The sequence below is a fragment of the Bos taurus genome, chromosome 8, assembly GCF_002263795.3.
Source record: "Bos taurus isolate L1 Dominette 01449 registration number 42190680 breed Hereford chromosome 8, ARS-UCD2.0, whole genome shotgun sequence".
In the NCBI taxonomy this organism is placed as follows: domain Eukaryota; kingdom Metazoa; phylum Chordata; class Mammalia; order Artiodactyla; family Bovidae; genus Bos; species Bos taurus.
The window spans coordinates 27,777,987-27,797,211 of NC_037335.1; the positions used below are offsets into that span (position 1 = coordinate 27,777,987).

Genomic DNA, 19,225 nt, shown 5'->3' on the forward strand with positions numbered 1-19,225 from the left:
TGGCAGTTCAGGTAGTTACAGTAGATTGTTAATCTGTGAATGGTTGGACAAAATCCCTTCTGTCTTCAGAATTTCCATGCAAATTAGGACTAAATGTATGAGATAAATTTATTAACTGTAGTCCTGGAGCATAGGTCAGCTTTAGCACAATTCTTCAGCCTAGGTTTTTAATCTATAAAGAGTTACACTTCATTAATGTTAATTTCCTAGGGATTCACTTTAAAATGTAAACTGATGAGATGATTTTTAAAGGTACTTGTAAAGAAATAAAACGTTTTTGAGGGTGTCTTCCAGTGTTCTATAATACAGCTGAATTGTTACAAATATCGAATATTCACATAAATGTCCTTTCCTATTCTACATCTGATCTAAAAGCAAATTTAAACTTACTTTCTTACATCGTTAAAATAAAGAGAGGGTCGTTTTGCATTTTTCAAAATAGGAATGCAAATGGAATTAATATTTCAAGGATGGAAAAAATCAAGGAGTTAGGAAGTGATAAATGATGCCAGAAATATGATGGATGTTATTGGGCCAAAAGGAGTGTCTTTCAAAAGGTGTCTAAGAGATTGATAAAGCTTTTCAATCAAACACTGCAGAAGAAAAGTCATATTCTGTTAATATTATTTGTATATCATGTTTTATTTTCAACGTTTCACTTGTTATCTTAGGAGAGTCTATATCGTTTGCACTCTTGTCAGTGAATATTTGGTAGTAGTAATCTTTTTTTCTCTTTCGGATCTCTGGTATTACAGAGCCAGCATCTCATAGAATAAGAATAGGGTTCACTCGTATACTACTTAGTCTATGCTTCCAATTTAAAGCTTATCTATGAATGGCAAGAAACATTCTATTAATGAATCAGCTTTGTTTTCTAGTATGTTTTGGTAAGAGATTTTTGATGGTTTCAAAATTTTTCTCTAAATCTCTCCAGGTCCCTAAAGCTGTTAAAAATGGGAAGAAGGTGGTATTTCTTAAAATGCTGAACAAGTAGGGTCCCTTTTGAACAGACGCTGATCTCTTTTTCCTCCTCTCACTCTCAGGCCATCCGCTGCACACTGGTGAACTGCACATGTGAGTGTTTCCAGCCGGGGAAGATTAACCTGAGGACTTGCGATCAGTGTAAACATGGCTGGGTGGCACACGGTGAGGAAAATCTGGACTTTTCTCCTTGCTCTTGTTATGTTCGTGTAAGCGTGGTTTTTTTTTTTTTTTTTCCTTTTAGAGCCATCACTGGCCTGGAGAAGAGAAGGGTCAGCTGTGCCCCAAGTGTTAGCTCCCATGTAGCCTGCAGCTCCCAAATAGCGTATTCTTGGCTCCCAGAAGTAAGGCCAGGCGGGCAGCTCTCAGCAGAAGGGCTAGATGTTTATAGCACAGTTGGGTTCTGAGTGAACGCAGCAGCAGCCAGCAAGCACCAGGCCCCATGGAAACTCAAACATACCACAGTTGGCCTTTCAGGCCCGGGACCTCAGAGGCGAGCTGGCAAATCCTCTTTTGCTTGAGGAGAACTCCTCCATGACTGCTCACCCTTGTCATCTGCTTTCGGGGCAGAGTTGGTCCTCCCAGATGTTAAATTTCGTATGGTCTTAAGGTGAGTGAGTGAGTGAACGGGAACATTATTTGACTGGTATCTGAAAAAAGAATCCGTAAATACCCCCTTTCAGCATGCCCAGGGATTCGAGGAGGCTGGCCCCCGGAGGAGGGTGAGCTCTGCATAGGTGTGTGTTCCGGGCGAGGGTGACCCAGGGCCACGGCTGGAAGTGCGGAGGCTCCTTGCCAGATGCACAGAGCTGTCCCATCCCTGGGCCTTGACCAAGCATTTAACTGTCCTTCTGTCTGGTTTATGTTATTTATGTTGAGGCCAGAGGAGACTTGGGAATAAGCAGAGACGTTTTCTTTACTTCCTGGACAGTAGAATCTTAAAAGATAGGTAATGTTTATAGAAGAAATCCTGGCTTGAGATTTTTTTGACAGCCTTGGGGGATTGGCTCTTAAGTGGACATATTCTTCATTCCCAAGCAGTGCCAAATATCCAGTGGGTTGTATTTTTATAAATGTCATGTTATTCTAGCAAGATCTGAAGAAACACCAGGCCATGCCTTGAAATGCCTTCAATTTATCATGTATCTTGCTTGCTGGGGGTGTGTGGATTGGCATTATGGAGACATTTCAGCCCTGTGTGTGTGAGGGAGAGAAAAGAGGTAGAAAGAGTAGTATGGGGGGAACATACTAGAAGGTGTGTGCCTGGCAGACAAAGCCACAGTCCTGCAGCACCTCCAGGGAGGGAACTTGTTCCTGCTTCATTAACAAGGCCAATATCTGTAACAACTCTCAGTGCAGTTCCGAACAACGTTTAAGCTGCTGTCAGTTTTGTTTGCGAGGACTGTTCGATGATTTCTTCTCCTTTCCTACCATAGTCTGCTTGCTAGGACTGCTGTAACAAAATGCCACAGAGTGGGTGGCTTAAACATCAGAAATGTATTTCCACACAGTTCTGAAGGCCAGAAGTCCAAAATCAGGATGGTTTCGTTCTGAGGATTCTCTTCCCGGCTTGCACACGGCTGCCCTCGTTGTGTGCTCTCGTGGTCTGTGCTCTGTGGGGGCACACCCGTGTCTCTGTGCTCCAGGTTCCTCTTCTCATATAAGGACACCAGTCTTGTTGGGGGAGGGCCCAGCCTGATGGCCTCACTTGTCTCCAAATACAGTCATATTCTGAAGTACTAGGGATGAAGGCTTCAACATATGAATTTGGTGAGAACACAGTTCAGTTCATATCACTAAGTATCCTTTCGCACAATATGTTTGGGCTCTGCCAGGTAATAGCTTATGTCCCGAGCCCATTAAGAATCGTGGAGACAAAAAAGAAAAGCAAAAACGAAAAAGAACCCAGCAGCTCTACAACTTTGATGGCACGTAGGTCAAAATCTCTGCATCTGAATATTCTTGTCTGTAACACGTTAATAATACCTGCCTTGTAAGATTATTGTGAGTATTGAAGATAAAATATATGAAGTCTTTAAAATAAATAATACATGTTAAAAGCAACAAACTGGACAAACATGAGCAATGAGCGGGGGGTGGGGGGGGCAGTCATTAAACAAAGGACTTTTCATTCATTCCCTCTCATTTTTTCCAAAGCCATCTTGGTTACCATCATCTATCTACTGCGGTAGCCTTGTGAGTATAAACGTTGGCTGTGTCACCAGTTTATTTTATCTGTCTAACTTCCACATGCATATTACATTAGTAGTGTAATGGGGAGGGAAAAGCAATATTTCTTCCTTCTTGAACAACATAAATTATCTGCAGCCACTGGTTGTTTCTAAGATTTTCTGAGGGATGTGGTTTTTTCCCCCAAACTTGAATAAGGTTATTTCTGTTACATCAGACTGGGCTTTTGCTAGTGTGTCATTAGTAATCTTGTGTTTCTGGTATATTAATTTCAAAGTTTCTCAGTTCTAACTTTTCCTCACCACTATTATCACCTTGACCTCTTTTCTCCCAAGAGCAACATGTCTGTATACAACTCACAATATGTACACACAGATACATATCCCATTCTCCCCCTATATGGTACGACATATACGACAGCAAGGGTTTGGCTCTTAGCTTTTGACTTTGGCAATGAAATGAGAGCATCCACTCTTTTTGCCCTTAGCATTTCAACTAATTGCTTCACTCTCTTCCCCTGCACAGAAAACCCTGAAATCATGTCTTCACTGATTTCTGTTCAGAGGTGAGGCACAGCATTCTCTCTGGCTGCCTTACTCAGGACATTATTCTTTACGTGGGACAAGGAGAAAGTGACTTATTTTTCCATGGTGTTATTTTTCTGTGAAAGTGGATTAGAACAGCAAGCAGTAAGACTACCAAAATACATCTTATATAATCATTTCACCATAGCACTGAATATACTCCACCAGTAATTGTACCATAAAAAGTTAACATTTGCCATTAAAAATAGCTAAATGCCAAAATCAAGGGTTCTTTACAAAAAAGATGAATTTTTAGAAATTTGTTGGCCTCTTTTGAATTAATGTCTTGCTAATCTTTGTTATCAGCATCTTCAGTTTCTTCACAAGATTTTGGATTTCATAGGTTATTATTCACACACACACACACTCTTACTTTATAGATTGTATCTTAAACCTACTTGAATTAGTGACTTTAGCTGCTGAACAAAAATTTAAGATGTTTTAAAAAATTAAAAGGCATAATGAATTCATCATACTGTAACACCTGAACTTTGAAATTACTCACTGCGCATGGTGCTATTCACAGGTTATTTCCTTGAAATCTTAGCACCATTGAGTTGAGAGGGGGGAACCCAAAAATGATTCCTTGACTACCAGGAGGTATTTCCCACTGAATTAATGAAGGATTCCCTGCTCTTTTTCCCCATTAAGGAATCTCAGCTCGTGCCCTTTGATAATAAAAGCAGAGCTTTATTGATTTTTAACAATATTTAAAACAAGTTCTTTTGGGGTATAGGTTGTCCATACAGACAGTGTATAATAATCTGGCATTTTCTAATTCTGCCATATTTCACAGTCTTTGGTTAAAGGACTCCAGCATACTGCTACTTAATTCACTTAACAACTGTATTTTTTTTCCGTTCTCTCTTTGCATTGTCTTTTCTGTGTTTTTCTTTCATTTGTTTTAAATTACCAGAATGCATCTTGCAAAAAATTTTAAATACACGTTTTCTGCAAGTTTAATTTTTCTTGGTTTAACATTATCAGAGTAAGTTACCGGCGTCAGAGCAGTAATGGACTTCTTTACTGATGACATAAATGTTTGGGTTGGTCAAAATTTAGGACATGGCATTTTGACCCTTTCCCACCATACTAAGTAAGTTTGCTATTCACAGCATTGAAGCTTCAGGCAAAGAATTTTTTAAAAACACTCATTTATCTATTTGGTTGCACTGGGGATTAGTTGTGGTACTTGGAATCTCTAGTTCTGGCATGCTGGATGTAGTTTCCTGACCAGGGATCAAACCTGGGCCCCCAGCATTGGAAATGCAGAGTCTTAGCCACTGAAACCTCAGAGAAGTTGCTCAGCCAAAGATTTTATATTGTTGTTGCTGTTGTTGAGTCGCTAAGTCATGCCCAGCTCTTTGTGATCCCATGGACTGCAAGCTTCTCTGTCCTTCACTATCTCCTGCAGTTTGCTCAAACTCATGTCCATTGAGTTGGTGGTACCATCCAACCATTTCATCCTCTGCTGCCCCCTTCTCCTCTGTTTTATACAGTCTTACAGATTAGCACGTATTACTAGTATATACCAAGCAGTGGGCAAGCGGGAGTGGAAAGAAGAGTACCGATGGAAAGAAGTGGAAAGAAGACTGATGAAAGTACCGTCAGTCGCCTCTGAGGAACCTGCTCCCAGCAAGAAGTGTAACTAATCAAATAAGCCCTGTTGCCTTTGTGATAAACTGGAGGCGGGACATAAGGCCGGGGGCTACTGTCCTAAATGAGTTTCAGTATTTATTATTTGCAAGTTAGTTTTAATGTATGTAGTCTAGATGACGATCTTATTTCTAAACAATTAAGGTAGTCTAAATGATTTTCAGACATTTAACGATCATCTAAGACAACTGGAAAATTATTGTTTAAAATAAAAACTTGATGGGGTATATTTGATTTGATAAAAGAGGTGGGCAGATTTTAGAAAGGTTATTTATTTAGAAATTTTTTTCCTTGGTGATATCAGTAATATTTACTTCTGACAAAACTCACTTGTTAAAACTACCTTTAAAAAAAAATCCACCGTTTCTTGGGATGTTCAGTAAAAATTTTTCAAGGGTAAGAGGCTTGATGAAAAAAATGAAAAAGGTACTACATAGCTTAATGAACCCCATAGTAGCTTGCTTGGTGCAGATTATTTTCTTTGTAGAATACTTTGACTTTAAATACTTTAATTATTAGCTCAACAACCCAGCTGTTTTCCTGCCAATTTTGAAACTATTCAGAATTTTTAATGTAAAATGAACAGGCTTGGCCTGTGTCATCTGAACATCAGTGAAGAGATATTTACTGAACATATATCGTCTCTAAAGTATTGGGCCAGGTATGCTTTGATTCTTCAGTTCTGTGCCACAGGAAATGAAAAGCAGTATAAAGTTAATTTAGTGTCATCTACCAACCATCTTTATGGTTTAATGTACTGAAAGACTTAATATTCATATGATCCATTAATTTCAAGTATTTCTTTTTTTGTAATTCACTGGAAGTAATTTCTCTCTCTCTTTTTTTTTTTCTCGGCATCATTGAATTTGAATTCCCAACTCTTTACTAGATATGTCTTATCAGAACAGGGGTATTTATAGAGACACTCACCCAAATAGAAAATATAGGACATCCCATTAAATTTGAATTTCAGGTAAACAGTGAATAATTTTCTAGTATAAACACATACCTTGCAAATTTAGCTGAGTGGTCCTGTGTTTTTGCTAAATCTGGCAAGGATACACCTAAAAGAAAACCCTAGTTAGGCTTAATTTGCATAATTAAGTCCCAAATCAAGGCCATTGGTTCTGAGCTTTCTGTAATGAAAAACCTTTTGATTAGGTCCGTCCTACATTTAGAATCACGAGATCACAGTATTCTGTTTACGGACGCCTCAGATTTGTTGGCTGCATGGTACTTTATAAGGATTTAAGCAGGGTGGATCAAAACCAGTAATTTTTCATTTTATTCCATGAAAGGTCACATGCCTTTATTATTTGTCCCAGTCTGTGCTCTTCTTATGAATTGTCTAAACATCTGTGAAAGTAGTTTATCCCCAACTGGTAGCTCTGTAATATTCTCCCTGACTCGAGTCCAGGAGCCAGTGTAACTAAGTATAAGCTTTCCTTTTCCACCCTCTGTTCTTTGCTAGCCTTCTAGAAGTCTTCTATCAAAAGCAATAACGCATGACACTTCTGTGACCTCATGCTCACTCTGAGTAACGCAGCAGCAGTTTCTGTGTGATCATTTGTAAATTTGTCAAGAGTAAGAGAGGAGAGTGAGTGAAACAGTGTCCTCTGACAAAGGAAAATAATGCTTGCAGATACTAACCAGCAAAGTACTGGCCTCCTTCTTACAAAGCTGAAGACCTTCCCAGCAAGACTGAATTCTGAATTTTGCTTTGGGAGAGAATTGTTGAGGAGGGATATTTAGGATTAGATGAAAAGAGTAAGAAAGGTTCTAGCTTGATACCTCAGCACGGGGAAATAAATGCAGGCTTCAGCGTGGCAATGACAACTAATCCTTTGGGAGGAAGTAGGTCGCCATGCCTCTAGGACTTTCCTTAGAAACACGAGGATGGAAACCCCACCGTTCTCTTCCCTTGGTGCACTGGTTTGGAAAAGGTGGAAATTAGTGGAATATCTGCTTAAAAGAATTTGTCTTTGTAGAAGACTTGGTTCTTCCCGACGATGACCCTGAAACCTGGCTTGCCTAGCTGAAGGATTCTCTTTCAGTCAGGGAAACTAGCTCTTAGGTGCCTCCTAGCTCTGCCTCCATGCTCTCTCCATGGACAAAGTCCTTGAACATCTCTCCACTTATTTTTATTTGAGAGAGCAAACACAAGGCCGCTTTCCTGCCTGGCACATGAGCCATCTTTGCATGACCTGAGGGCAGTGTGCCCTCTTGTGCTTCTCCCCTTCACTCCCTGATCACAGCTGATAAGCTTGAGAAGGAGGACACCCTCTCAAATGTGACGGTTCGCTCCTTGATTCATGGCGTTAACTAGATTCTTGTTGCGTCCCTGAACTGCTTGTTTTGATTTGTGTCTCAGCCTGCCCACCTTTGGAACAGTGCTTTGAACTCTGACTTTTTTTTTTCAAATCACAGCACAAACAGTGCCTCCCCTTCAAAGTCCTGGGCTCTCTGCCTGTTAGTTCCCCAGATGTTTTTTTCTAGCTCCATTTTATTCAGACAGAAACATAAGGTGGATCTGATAAATCCTGACCTCTAAAGTGTACAGTGCGGGTCCCCTGCTAAGGACTTTCCAGGAAGGAAATGGAGATTGAAGCTACAGAGCTGGAGCCCCAGGGTCTGAAGAAGCTTCGTGTACACAAATAGGGGGAGTGGGCCTGAAGACAAAAGGAGGTGAAGCTGCAGCCCTGTGTAAGTTCTGCTCCTGACTCCACCACCTGCTGTCAGCAGGACCCAGGCCAGGTTACATAACCTCTGTTTTCTCATCTGTGAAATGTGGGTAATGATAGTGCCTCGTTTGCAGGGTTCTTTCTGATATTAAATGAGATAATCTACTTGCTAAGTGTTCGTCGTTTCTAAATTCTCACAGAAGTAAAACTTCAACCTTGATGACACAACAGGTGTTTTATCGTGGTGGACGGGGTTAAAAGTTGAGTGTATTCAGGCCAGTTTTCGAATCCCATCTCTGTCTCTATTTAGTAAGCCCCAGTTCTTTTCATCTGTAAACTCAGATAATAATAGGAAGCTACCTGAATAGCACAGTGACGTTTTGAGGAGGATTAAATGAAAACGTGGACTGAACAGTAATGATACTCTCCTGGGCCCCATGCAGGTTTTCTCTGGTGCCCAGTGCTAGAGTTAGGTCATCAGTTTCTTTGGTTGTAGGGCCTAGTTTTCCCAGGGAGATCTTGTATTCCCCAGCAAATCCACTTGAGCTTCATACTGTCCATTTCTCCTAAAATGTCATGTGTGCCCTTACTTGAATAGAAGTCTGAAACACTTTTCTTTTTCATATTTTAAGAACCGCACATCAGTTGAACTGAACTATAGGATTGCTTATTTGTTGAAAATCCGAAAACCAGAAGGAAATGAATTTTAGGCAGGATGAAAGGCTACTTTGGCCTATTTTCATACCTGTATTCTTGCATGTGAAGTGCTTTGATGGGCTAACCACTTTATCATTTTATTGCACTTTATTACATCATAAATTTTTATATCTTGCTAACGATCCTACAGGAAGCTTAATTGTTTATAGGAACATCTTAATTAACTGGAGTTCAGCAGGTTAAGCAGAACACAAATTGAAGGGGTTATAAATGAAACATACTCAGCTCCTCTCATTTTACTCAGGATGCTCTGTTCAGATAATGAGGAGATGCTTCTGGGTCATAAGAATCCAGGATGCCTCAGCAAAACTCTCAACTGTTCTTCCTCCTCCTATTGTGTCATGGTGAGGACTTCTTCTAAGTGTGGATCCCCATCCCCATCCCCATCCTCCACCCCTCAGCCCTGCACTTGAATAGTAAAATCACTGGATGAAACTTGTGGTGTTTAGAGAAATTCTGACTTGTATTCTGGGAGGCATAAAATGTTGTCTGTGTGACTGATTCTTCACCAGGGTTTGCCTTTCAGGAGGGTAGAAATCTGTAACTCTTCAGAAGCTTGAGTTAATCTGTCATTAGTGAGCATATACCCAAAGTGTTATATTTGTTGTTGTTTAGTTGCTAAGTCATGTCTGACTTTTTGCGATCCCTTGGACTTACAGCCCACTGGCTCCTCTGTCCATGGGATTTCCTGGACAAAAGGATACTAGAGTGGGTTGCCATTTCCTTCTGCAGGGAATCTTCCCGACCCAGGGATTGAACCCACCTTCCTGCATTGGCAGGCAGATTCTTTACCACCAAGCCACCAGGGAAGCCCAAGGTATTGTATCAGTTCAGTTCAGTCGCTCAGTTGTGTCCGACTTTTTGTGACCCCATGGACCGCAGCACGCCAGTCCTCCCTGTCAATCACCAATTGCTGGAGTTTACCCAAACTCACATCCATTGAGTCAGTGATGCCATCCAACCATCTCATCCTCTGTCGTCCCCTTCTCCTCCTGCCCTCAATCTTTCCCAGCATCATGGCCTTTTCAAATGAGTCAGCTCTTCACATCAGGTGGCCAAAGTATTAAGAGTTTCAGCTTCAACATCAGTCCTTCCAGTGAACACCCAGGACTGATCTTTAGGAGAGAGGAAACTTACCAGTAGGCTTCTCAACAGATTGCTTACAAATCTATCCAGTTATGGCCGTAATCCTTTTAAATATTTTCTATACAATACAGGTCAGGAAGCAACAGTTAGAACTAGACATGGAACAACAGACTGGTTCCAAATCCAGACTGTGTTCCTTGATACGCAATAAAATCCCTCCTTTGGCCTCAAGATCTCTCAGCCTGCTTGTATGGTCAGGTGATCCTACAAAATCAAGTACAAACACATTTAATTGAAAGAAGAGCTTTTTGGGGCCTTAAGTTCGATTGGCCAAGGAACACAAGGCAACACTAGACCTGGGTGTCCAAAAGGGAAGCCACTATTTTCAAACTGAGCACGTGAGATGTGGTTAGTCCCAACTGAGGTATGCTGTAAATATAAAGTGTACACTGAAATTTAGAGATTTAATCTTAGAAAACAAGAATGTAAAATAGCTCAATGAAAATGGTTTTTATGTGGTCTACTTGTTGTTATTGTTCAGTCGCTCAGTTGTGTCTGACTCTTTGCAACCGCATGGACTGCAGCACACCAGGCTTCCTTGTCCTTCACCATCTCCCAGAGCTTGCTCAAACTCATGTCCGATTGCGTCCATGATGACATCTAACCATCTCATCCTCTGTCATCTCCTTCTCCTCCTGCCTTCAATCTTTTCCAGCATCAGGGTCTTTTATAATGAGTCGTCTCTTCACATCAGGTGGCCAAAGGATTGGAGCTTCAGCATCAGTCCTTCCAGTGATTATTCAGGATTGATTTCCTTTAGAACTCACTGGTTTGATCTCCTTGCAGTCCAAGGGACTCCCAAGAGTCTTTTCCAACACCACATTTCAAAAGCATCAACTCTTTGGCACTCAGCCTTCTTTATGGTCCAACTCTGAGATGCATGCGTGACTACTGGAAAAATCACAGCTTTGATTATATGGACTTTTGTTGGCAAGGTAATGTCTCTGCTTTTTAATATGCTGTCCAGGTTTGTCATAGCTTTTCTTCTAAGGAGCAAGCATCTTTTAATTTCATGGCTGCAGTCACCATCTGCAGTGATTTTGGAGCCCTAAAATATAAAGTCTGCCACTTTTTCCACTGTTTCTCCATCTATTTGCCATGAAGTGATGGGACCGGATGCCATGATCTTATTTTTTCTGAATGTTGAGTTTTAAGCCAGCTTTTTCACTCTCAATATTTCACCTTCATCAAAAGGCTCTTTAGTTCCTCTTCAATTTCTGCCATAAGGGTGGTGTCATTTGCATATCTGATATTTCTCCCGGCAGTCTTGATTCCAGCTTGTGCTTCATCCAGCCAGGCATTTTGCGTGATACACTCTGCATATAAGTTAAGTAAGTGGTCTACATATTGGTGAAATATTTTATGTATTGGGCTAGACAGAAACTATTTTTGAAAAATTAGTTTCGTTGTTTGTTTTTTGCTTTTTAAATGAGATTGGCTTCCCAGGTAGCACCAGTGGTAAAGAACCCACCTGCCAGTGTAGGATACGTACGAGACATGGGTTCGATCCCTGGTTCAGAAAGATCCTTTGGAGAAGGAAATGGCAACCCTTCCAGTATTCTTGCTTGGGGAATCCCATGGACAGAGGAGCCTGGCGGCCTACAGTCCATAAGGTTGTGAAGAGTCAGACACGACTGAAGCAACTGAGCACTGAGAGAGATTTAAAATTACATATGTGACTTGAATTGTTTTTGTTAGGCATGGCTGTTGTGGATCTCAGTGTGAGATCATGTGTTTGATTAACCTGGTTTGCTGGTAGAGAAGTTGAAATCTGTGTAAGCATCCTAACATCCCCGATCCCGGCTCCTGTCCTTCCTTCACTCGGTCCTTTGTGCTTTCACACGTGCCGTGCTATTGATGGCTGCACTTGACTCTGCCCTGGTCATCAGGGAAGCTGGCCCTCCTTGCCCCCAGAAGCAATTAAGTCTTTCCTTCTGTATTGTTGTTGGTGTTCAGTCGCCTAGTCATGTGCGACTCTTTGTGACTCCATGGACTGCAGTATGCCAGGCCTCCCTGTCTCATCATCTCCCGAAGTCCGCCCAAGTTCATGTCCATTGCATCGGAGATGCCATCCAGCCATCTCATCCTCTTACACACTCTTCTCCTTCTGCCCACAATCTTTCTCCACATCAGGGACTTTTCCAATGAGCCAGCTGTTCACAGCAGATGACCAAAATACTGGAGCTTCAGCATCAGTCCTTCCAATGAGTATTCAGGGTGGATTTCCCTTCAGATTGACTGGATTGATCTCCTTGCTGTCCAGGAGACTCTCAGGAGTCTTCTCTAGCACCACAGTTAGAAGGCATCAGTTCTGTGTAGTATCAGTATATTTCACTGAGACCAGAAGGGTAGTTTCTATAATACCAACGCCTCCCACTAGCTTGGGACCTCAGGAAAAACAGTTCTTCATCTCTGGGTGCTGATAACCCACTGTAGCATCCCCAACATGAGGGAGTGAGGTAGCACGTGGCAGGAAGGATTATGGGAATCTCCTGCATGTACCTAAAAGTCTCTGATTTCTGATTGCCAATTTCTTTCCCAGCAGCCTCAAGCACAGCCTGCAAACCACCCCACCCTGCCTTTAGTTCTGTTTTTGTGTTTCTTTATCAGTCCTTACTCCTGTTTTCATCTTTGTTCCTTTGTGCGTCTTCAAGCAACAAAACAAGTGAAAGTTAGGTGGAAGGTTTCAGTAGCCTACCCAACCAAGAAGTAAATTTTAGAGAAGTTAAATTTGCTTGATCATTAACGGATATTGGCATTTTTGTTTTATTTGGAAGATCTGTCTTGAGCTAAATATTTTTCACTTTTTATTTAGTAGCTCTTCAATACTCCTTTGCCTGCAAAAATCTGAGGGTAAGAAATTCTCCCCTCCCCCGCTTTTGGCTGTTCATGTTTTCCACTATCAGTAGAAATTAAAAAACAAATCAACCTCTCACATAAAAGAAAACACCTGTTTGGCTTGGAGAATCTGGCCAGGGAGGTCTTTTTCCTGACGGGCCAAAAGCGACCGTCACAGGGCCCCTTATAAAAAAAATTTTAAAAAGTCATTTTTTTCCTTTATTTCATATGAGCATTGGCAGAAACTCTGACAAGCAGTTCTTCATATTTTATTATGTTCTTGTCTGCAGAATCTCTGTCAGGCAAAAACCTTGTCAGCGGAAAACCTGTCGTGGGATCAGAGGAGACAAAAACAGGTGTCACATAGGCAGTCAAAACTGAAGGAAAAAAAGATTAGGCTAAAGAGAAAGAGGCAGACAATTACATTAATGCCATTGCTTTTATCTTATAGATGTGTGTTATTATCTCGGGGTGCTGAGTGCGCAATTGCCTCAAAGAAAAGTAGACAGGAGACAAGGGGAAACTTGATAGTTATTAACTGAAGAGGCAGTGTGTCAAAGCTGGATGGGGTTCAAAGTTTTGCAAGGGGAAAAAAACTGCAGGCAGCCAGCAACGGCTGTGTGGTTCTGCTTTCGGCTACATAAACCTAGTAGCAATCTAACATTTTCGACTTGGAAACAGATCATAGAGAAAAAAATTAATGAAAGATTTCATTTGGAGGTTTGGGGGGGGGGTTAACATTTATCCTATAGACATGTGACTGAATCATAGTCGTTTCTCTCATAAAATCTTGCCTCGATGTGAGACATGAAGACAGGCATTTGTCAGTTCAGCTTTGTTGTTTGGATATGTTTAAAACACCTATTATCAACACACTTTTAATTTAAAAAAGCTATTAAGAAGCCCTTTTACTAAGTGTGAACATCTGTATGTGCAAGCTGTAAATTAGGAGATCACATATGTGTGCCTCAGTCAGAGACTAAATGAACTTGGCAAGTGTTTTCTATTACTGGTTTTTAAATACAGTGAAATATCTACAGGAACAATGGTTACACTTGAAATTTTGGATCTTCAAAAACAATGTGCCTGTTGATCCTGATGAATAGACCTTGTCTTCTAATTGGACATTAGAGTCATTATTATGAAATTGGTAACCAGGATTCACTGGGCTAACCAATATCTCCTCCGTTTCTTTGTTCATGTCATTTCAGTCGCTTCTTTTTCTCAAAAGTTGGTCTCCATGAAGTATTTGTGATGGTAGAAAATAGTTTCACTTTGCAAGTGGCTTAAACTCTGAATGCTCTTTTGCCTTGTTGATAACTCAGGTGTCAAAGAGCCAACTGATAGCAAATGGGATGGGAAGTTTAAGGCCTTCCTCTCTGCTCAGTCGTACATCGATGATATTAGGGAAAAAATCAGCAAGCGTTGCTTTAGTCCTTAACATTTTCTGCTCATGCATTTAAAAATTGGTTAGTTTAGCCTTTTCCTAAGACAGCCTTCTTAGCCCTTTTTTATGAGCAAATCTTTATAGAGAGGTCTTTTATCCCGCCAGTCACTGATGCAAAGCAGTTTGATACTTGATATATGCATTAAGCAAATCCAGCAATCCAGAAGAAAACACACGTCAGTGTCAAAAGTGTGTGTGATAGCCCAGAGTTTCAAGGGATTACAGTGGGGGAAAGAGAGATTGATTATAGATTTAGAGTGAGATTTCAGACTGACTTACTGGGAGAGGGAAGGAAAAATACTTGTGACACAAAGGTGACGTTCATTAAAAAGAAAAGACTGAATATAATCATTTCTTTCTTTTAGGTGTTTTCTACCAAGTGCTGGCTTTTGTATTACTGTTCTCTCTAGGTTTTGAAATACTTCTTCAGTGCTGTGGTAGAGTTTAAAGCCCATATTCTATCGAAAATAAATATGACTTGCTTTTGCAATATTTCCATAATGAAGTTTCTGATACAGATCTATGCTACTTCAGGAAAATTAAGTCTTTAAAGTTAATAAATTGGGAGTAGGGTGATTATTCTCTTACAGGATTCATTTTTTGTTTGTTGAATAGAAGGATATTCAGCAAACAAGGTATTAGTTTTAAAGGGGATATGTTTTGTAGTCAGTGTGCATTTAATTCATTGATCTGTGAATTACATAAAGCAGGGTTTTGTGTAGTCAGCTCTCAGCTCTCCTTGGTAACTAGAGACTGGATAGCACAACAGAAGGAATAATAATAGTAATAATCCCCAAACCTGATCGCAGCAGGTAGATTCAGTTATTTGATGTCTTCCTAGACTTACTGTCAAGCTTGCAGATTGCATTTCCTCTTTCCGCTTAACCACCTACTCATGGAGATGCAGATGAGGAGAGACATACCCCCAAAAGTGGGCCTTGAAAGGAAAAGGAAGAAGGAAGAGAAGTACAACCGAGGATCTGTTTAGTCTCCTAACTGAGAGAGCGCGCGTTGACAGTCTACTTCTGCGTGTGCCTCAGTCAGACTTTAATGATTTCCAAAGTCTGTTGTGAGGACTGTATTATTCATAAGGCCACAGGGGGGGAAATGCCAATCAGTTTGAAATATTACCTATATAGTCTCAAGTGGAGCTCAAATTCTACCCTGGACTAATTGTGAGTGTGTGTGTGTGTGTGTGTGTGTGTGCATATCCATATACACCCAAAGCTGCATGTCAAATAGGGAGCAATTAAAATCTGTAGGACAGTTGGGGCTCATTGGAACTCCTTCTGTCCCCCTTTCCTCCCTACAGGGTAGGTTCACTTTCCTAATGGACCATAAGAGTATTCATCTACTTATCCCTCATGTATTAAGAGAAAAAAAAAAAAAGATCAAGGACTCTTCACCTAAGGCATACAGAGTATAGTAATGTAATCAGGGTTTATGGTGGCTCAGTAGAGGTGTCTTTTTTTTTTTTTTTTTTGACTTAAAAACACTGACACACTATTTGTTCAAGTAAAAAAAAATAAGCCTTTCACATATAAGGACTGACAGTTTTTATCACCAGGCTTGGGGATCAACTCTTTCAGCTCCATATCATTCTTTTTCTTCTTTCCTTAAAAAAAAAAATTCTAAAAGCAAGACTTCTCTCTCTTTGATATTAAATATCCTAATTAATTCAACTTTGACAGTTACAGTTAGAAAGTTGTGACTTAAAGGGAACATGAGTTATTTTGTACTTAATTTGCTCTCAGGTGGCACACTTCTGTCCCCCCAAAGTAGTGGGTAAAATGTGCAGATCTAAATATTACTTGAAGTCATAACGAGCTTTTCTCTTAGTAACGGTCATGGTCCACCTTCCTTATTGATCACCTGACTCACTGAAAAGTTTTTAATCCGTCATCATTGCCATTTGTTACTGTTCTCCTCCAGTGTGACAGCTATTACTAGGAACTGGCTCAACCTATGGTAGATTAAGCCTTTGCCTCGCACTCTGATGCTCTTGCCTAGTAAGAAAGCTGAGTCTTATAATGGGAAAGGATTGATGTTCTAATGATTCCAAAGGGCCCCTTTATGATGAAATTCTAAATACGCAAAATCCCATTAAACCTGTAGAAGTTCATGGGCTAGCTACATTGAAATGACATATCATTATATTGGGTATAGTGTGCATATTATAAAGTGTGGTATAATTGGAAATTATTGGTCATATTAGCAACAATGAAGAGCCACCCACCCTCATAAATTCAGAGGTTATGGTCTGGGTACTTAAAGTAGGAAAGGGAACAATATTCTGATTATAAGTAATCAAAACTTAAAAAATCTGACCCCAGAAATTGCCCTAATAAAATTCTGTTGTGAACAGCTGTTTTTATTTGACTCTTAAAGTAATTGTGGAAAGAATTCCATAAAACAGCCCTTTAAAGACACATTGAAATGTTAACCTCTTAGAGATTAAAATAGTATTCTAGGACCCAGAGCTCCTAAAAGCTGACCACTTGATGCTATTATAATTTGGATCCTAAGGGGAGTTGGGGCAAGAGACTGGAGTTCTCAAAACAATTAGCTTTGCAATTTAGGGCTCAGTTGGCTTTCTCCCAAAATCAAAGAATAAGGCTTCTTTAACTTTTTTCCACTTGTAAAATTGCTTCAAATTAGTATTTGAAATTTTAAAAATATCCAGGACAGGACTGGAAATTAGTAAAATAGAAGGCTTTCTTTTAGACTGTTTTCATACAAATTTTTAATTGTCTTACTCTGCGAAGTAGGTGGCTTTGAAAAACCATTCCATTTGGCTCGGTTTTCATTGTATTGAATGGCTATGAGCTTCACACCACCGTGCCCGAGCAGCTATTTGGTGAAGTCTACTGGACATCAGGGCCTGGAGTGTTAGAGCATATTCCTGTGGAAACCACCTAAGTCACTTGAATTTGGCTTTTAAAGAAAGTTATGTTTAAAAAAAGTTGTGGAAAACTAAGAACTATAAACTATCACTGAGAGCCAATTTTCTAGGATCAGTGAAAAGCACTTTTATACTCCAACATTAAGGGAAAAAAAGTATCTGAATATGTTCTTATTTCTATGACCTTCACAGAAAATATTGGAAGTGAAGTCTGTAGAATTACAGGTTTACATTTATTTTAATTTATTTGAAGGTTTGGGGAGTAATTCCTGTTATTAAAAATTGAAATAAAAAAATAGTTATTCACATTTCATTTGATAGATGCAAGTTCTTTTATAACCACCCCTCACACACTACCAGTAGTATTTTATACATTTGAAAACTGAATTTTATAAAGGGCATTTCTTTGTTCTTTAAGTTAGCAGTGTAGTTAAAAGTATATATTGCTTCACATTTATTACATATTTTGCATTACATTTTACATTTATTTTACATTTAAATTACATACTTCCATTAATGAACCACAAATATGCTGGCTGTTGTCCTTATGGTGATTCTGTTCTTGTCAGAAATGAGTTTTCTTCACAATGACTTATGTGTCTTGTGGCTTAGCCACCACTTTCCTTTGAAAAGCTGTGGATTCTATCAAAGTATTTATTGAAATTATATCCAGGCTTTAATTTTTCCTTTGTTTTAAACTAGAAAATTACCAGTTTAAGCTTCTGTTTCGGGCATTTTAAAGAAATCCAGGTAAATTATGTTTCCTCAGTAATCTAATTCACAGTTTAAGAAGCTCTTATAGTATGAATTTCCCCTTCTTTTTAACTAGAATGCCTATTGAACCCCATGGACAGAGGAGCCTGGCAGGCTATGGTCCTTAGGGTCACAAGGAGTCGGATGCAACTGAAGCAACTTAGCACACACACACATCCATACTGTGTGGTTAAACTCTATTCTTTTTCCCAAAAAAATTCTGTATACTAAAAAGAGGTTAATTTACCTGTTTGCTTTTTCTCTTTTCCTCCAGACCTTTTACAAAAGAAAAATAGTCTTTCTTTGTAGATGCTCTTATAATATTATTGTGTTGGCTGTTCTTTGACACCCTTTCAAAGTCTGTACACTTGTCCTTGGTATCCAAAGGGATTTGGTTCCAGGACCTGTACAGATATCAAAATCCATAGATACTCAAGTCCCTTATATAAAATGCTGTAGTGTTTGTATATAACCTATGCTGCTGCTGCTGCTGCTGCTAAATCACTTCAGTCATGTCCGACTCTGTGCGACCCCACAGACGGCAGCCCACCAGGCTCCCCCGTCCCTGGGATTCTCCAGGCAAGAACATTGGAGTGGGTTGCCATTTCCTTCTCCAATGCATGAAAGTGAAAAGTGAAAGTGAAGTCGCTCAGTTGGTGAAAGTGAAGTCACTCATATAACCTATGCACGTCCTCCCAAATCTGCCATATATTTTCATCATCTTGTAATACCTAATGCAATGTAAATGCTGTGTAAATCATTTTAAGTGTAATGTAAATGCTGTGTAAGTAGTCTTAGAGTATGGAAAATTCAGGTTTTGCTTTTTGGAAATTTATGGAATATTTTGTATGTGGATATTTTCCATCCATGGTTGATTGAGTCCATGGATCAGTACCCATCGATATGGAGGAGGACTGGCTCTACCGTATCTTTTCTTATAGCTAGGAGACCCTAAATCTAGCACGTGGATCACAAACTTAGTGATCTGTACTATGATTCTCATAATGTCTGTTCATTACGATCCAGTCTCTGCACCTTGATATTAAGCTTGTTTTCTTTAATATCACTAGATTTCATACTGATTTTACCTAGAAATCCATTGGATGCCCCCAAATAATACTCGAAGTTGTAGGAAAGAGAATAAATTATGCAACTTCAGTCAGTGCCTGATCAGCTAGCAGCCCCACCTCACTTCTTAAACTGCCATAATTACCTTTTAATGGCACCCCACTCCAGTACTCTTGCCTGGAAACTCCCATGGACAGAGGAGCCTGGTAGGCTGCAGTCCATGGGGTCACGAAGAGTTGGACATGGGACACGACTGAGCGAC

General features: G+C 40.0%; 1 protein-coding gene across 13 annotated transcripts in view; it reads left to right on the forward strand.

The window, feature by feature from the left end:
- BNC2 (basonuclin 2) overlaps positions 1-19,225 on the forward strand; it is a 485,308-nt gene that overhangs the window by 309,546 nt on the left and 156,537 nt on the right. For all 13 annotated transcript variants that reach the window (XM_059889392.1, XM_059889388.1, XM_059889390.1 and 10 more), the window contains one exon: positions 1,044-1,146. In XM_059889392.1, the coding sequence (XP_059745375.1) occupies positions 1,044-1,146 (103 nt within the window). The remainder of the gene's footprint in view (positions 1-1,043; positions 1,147-19,225) is intronic.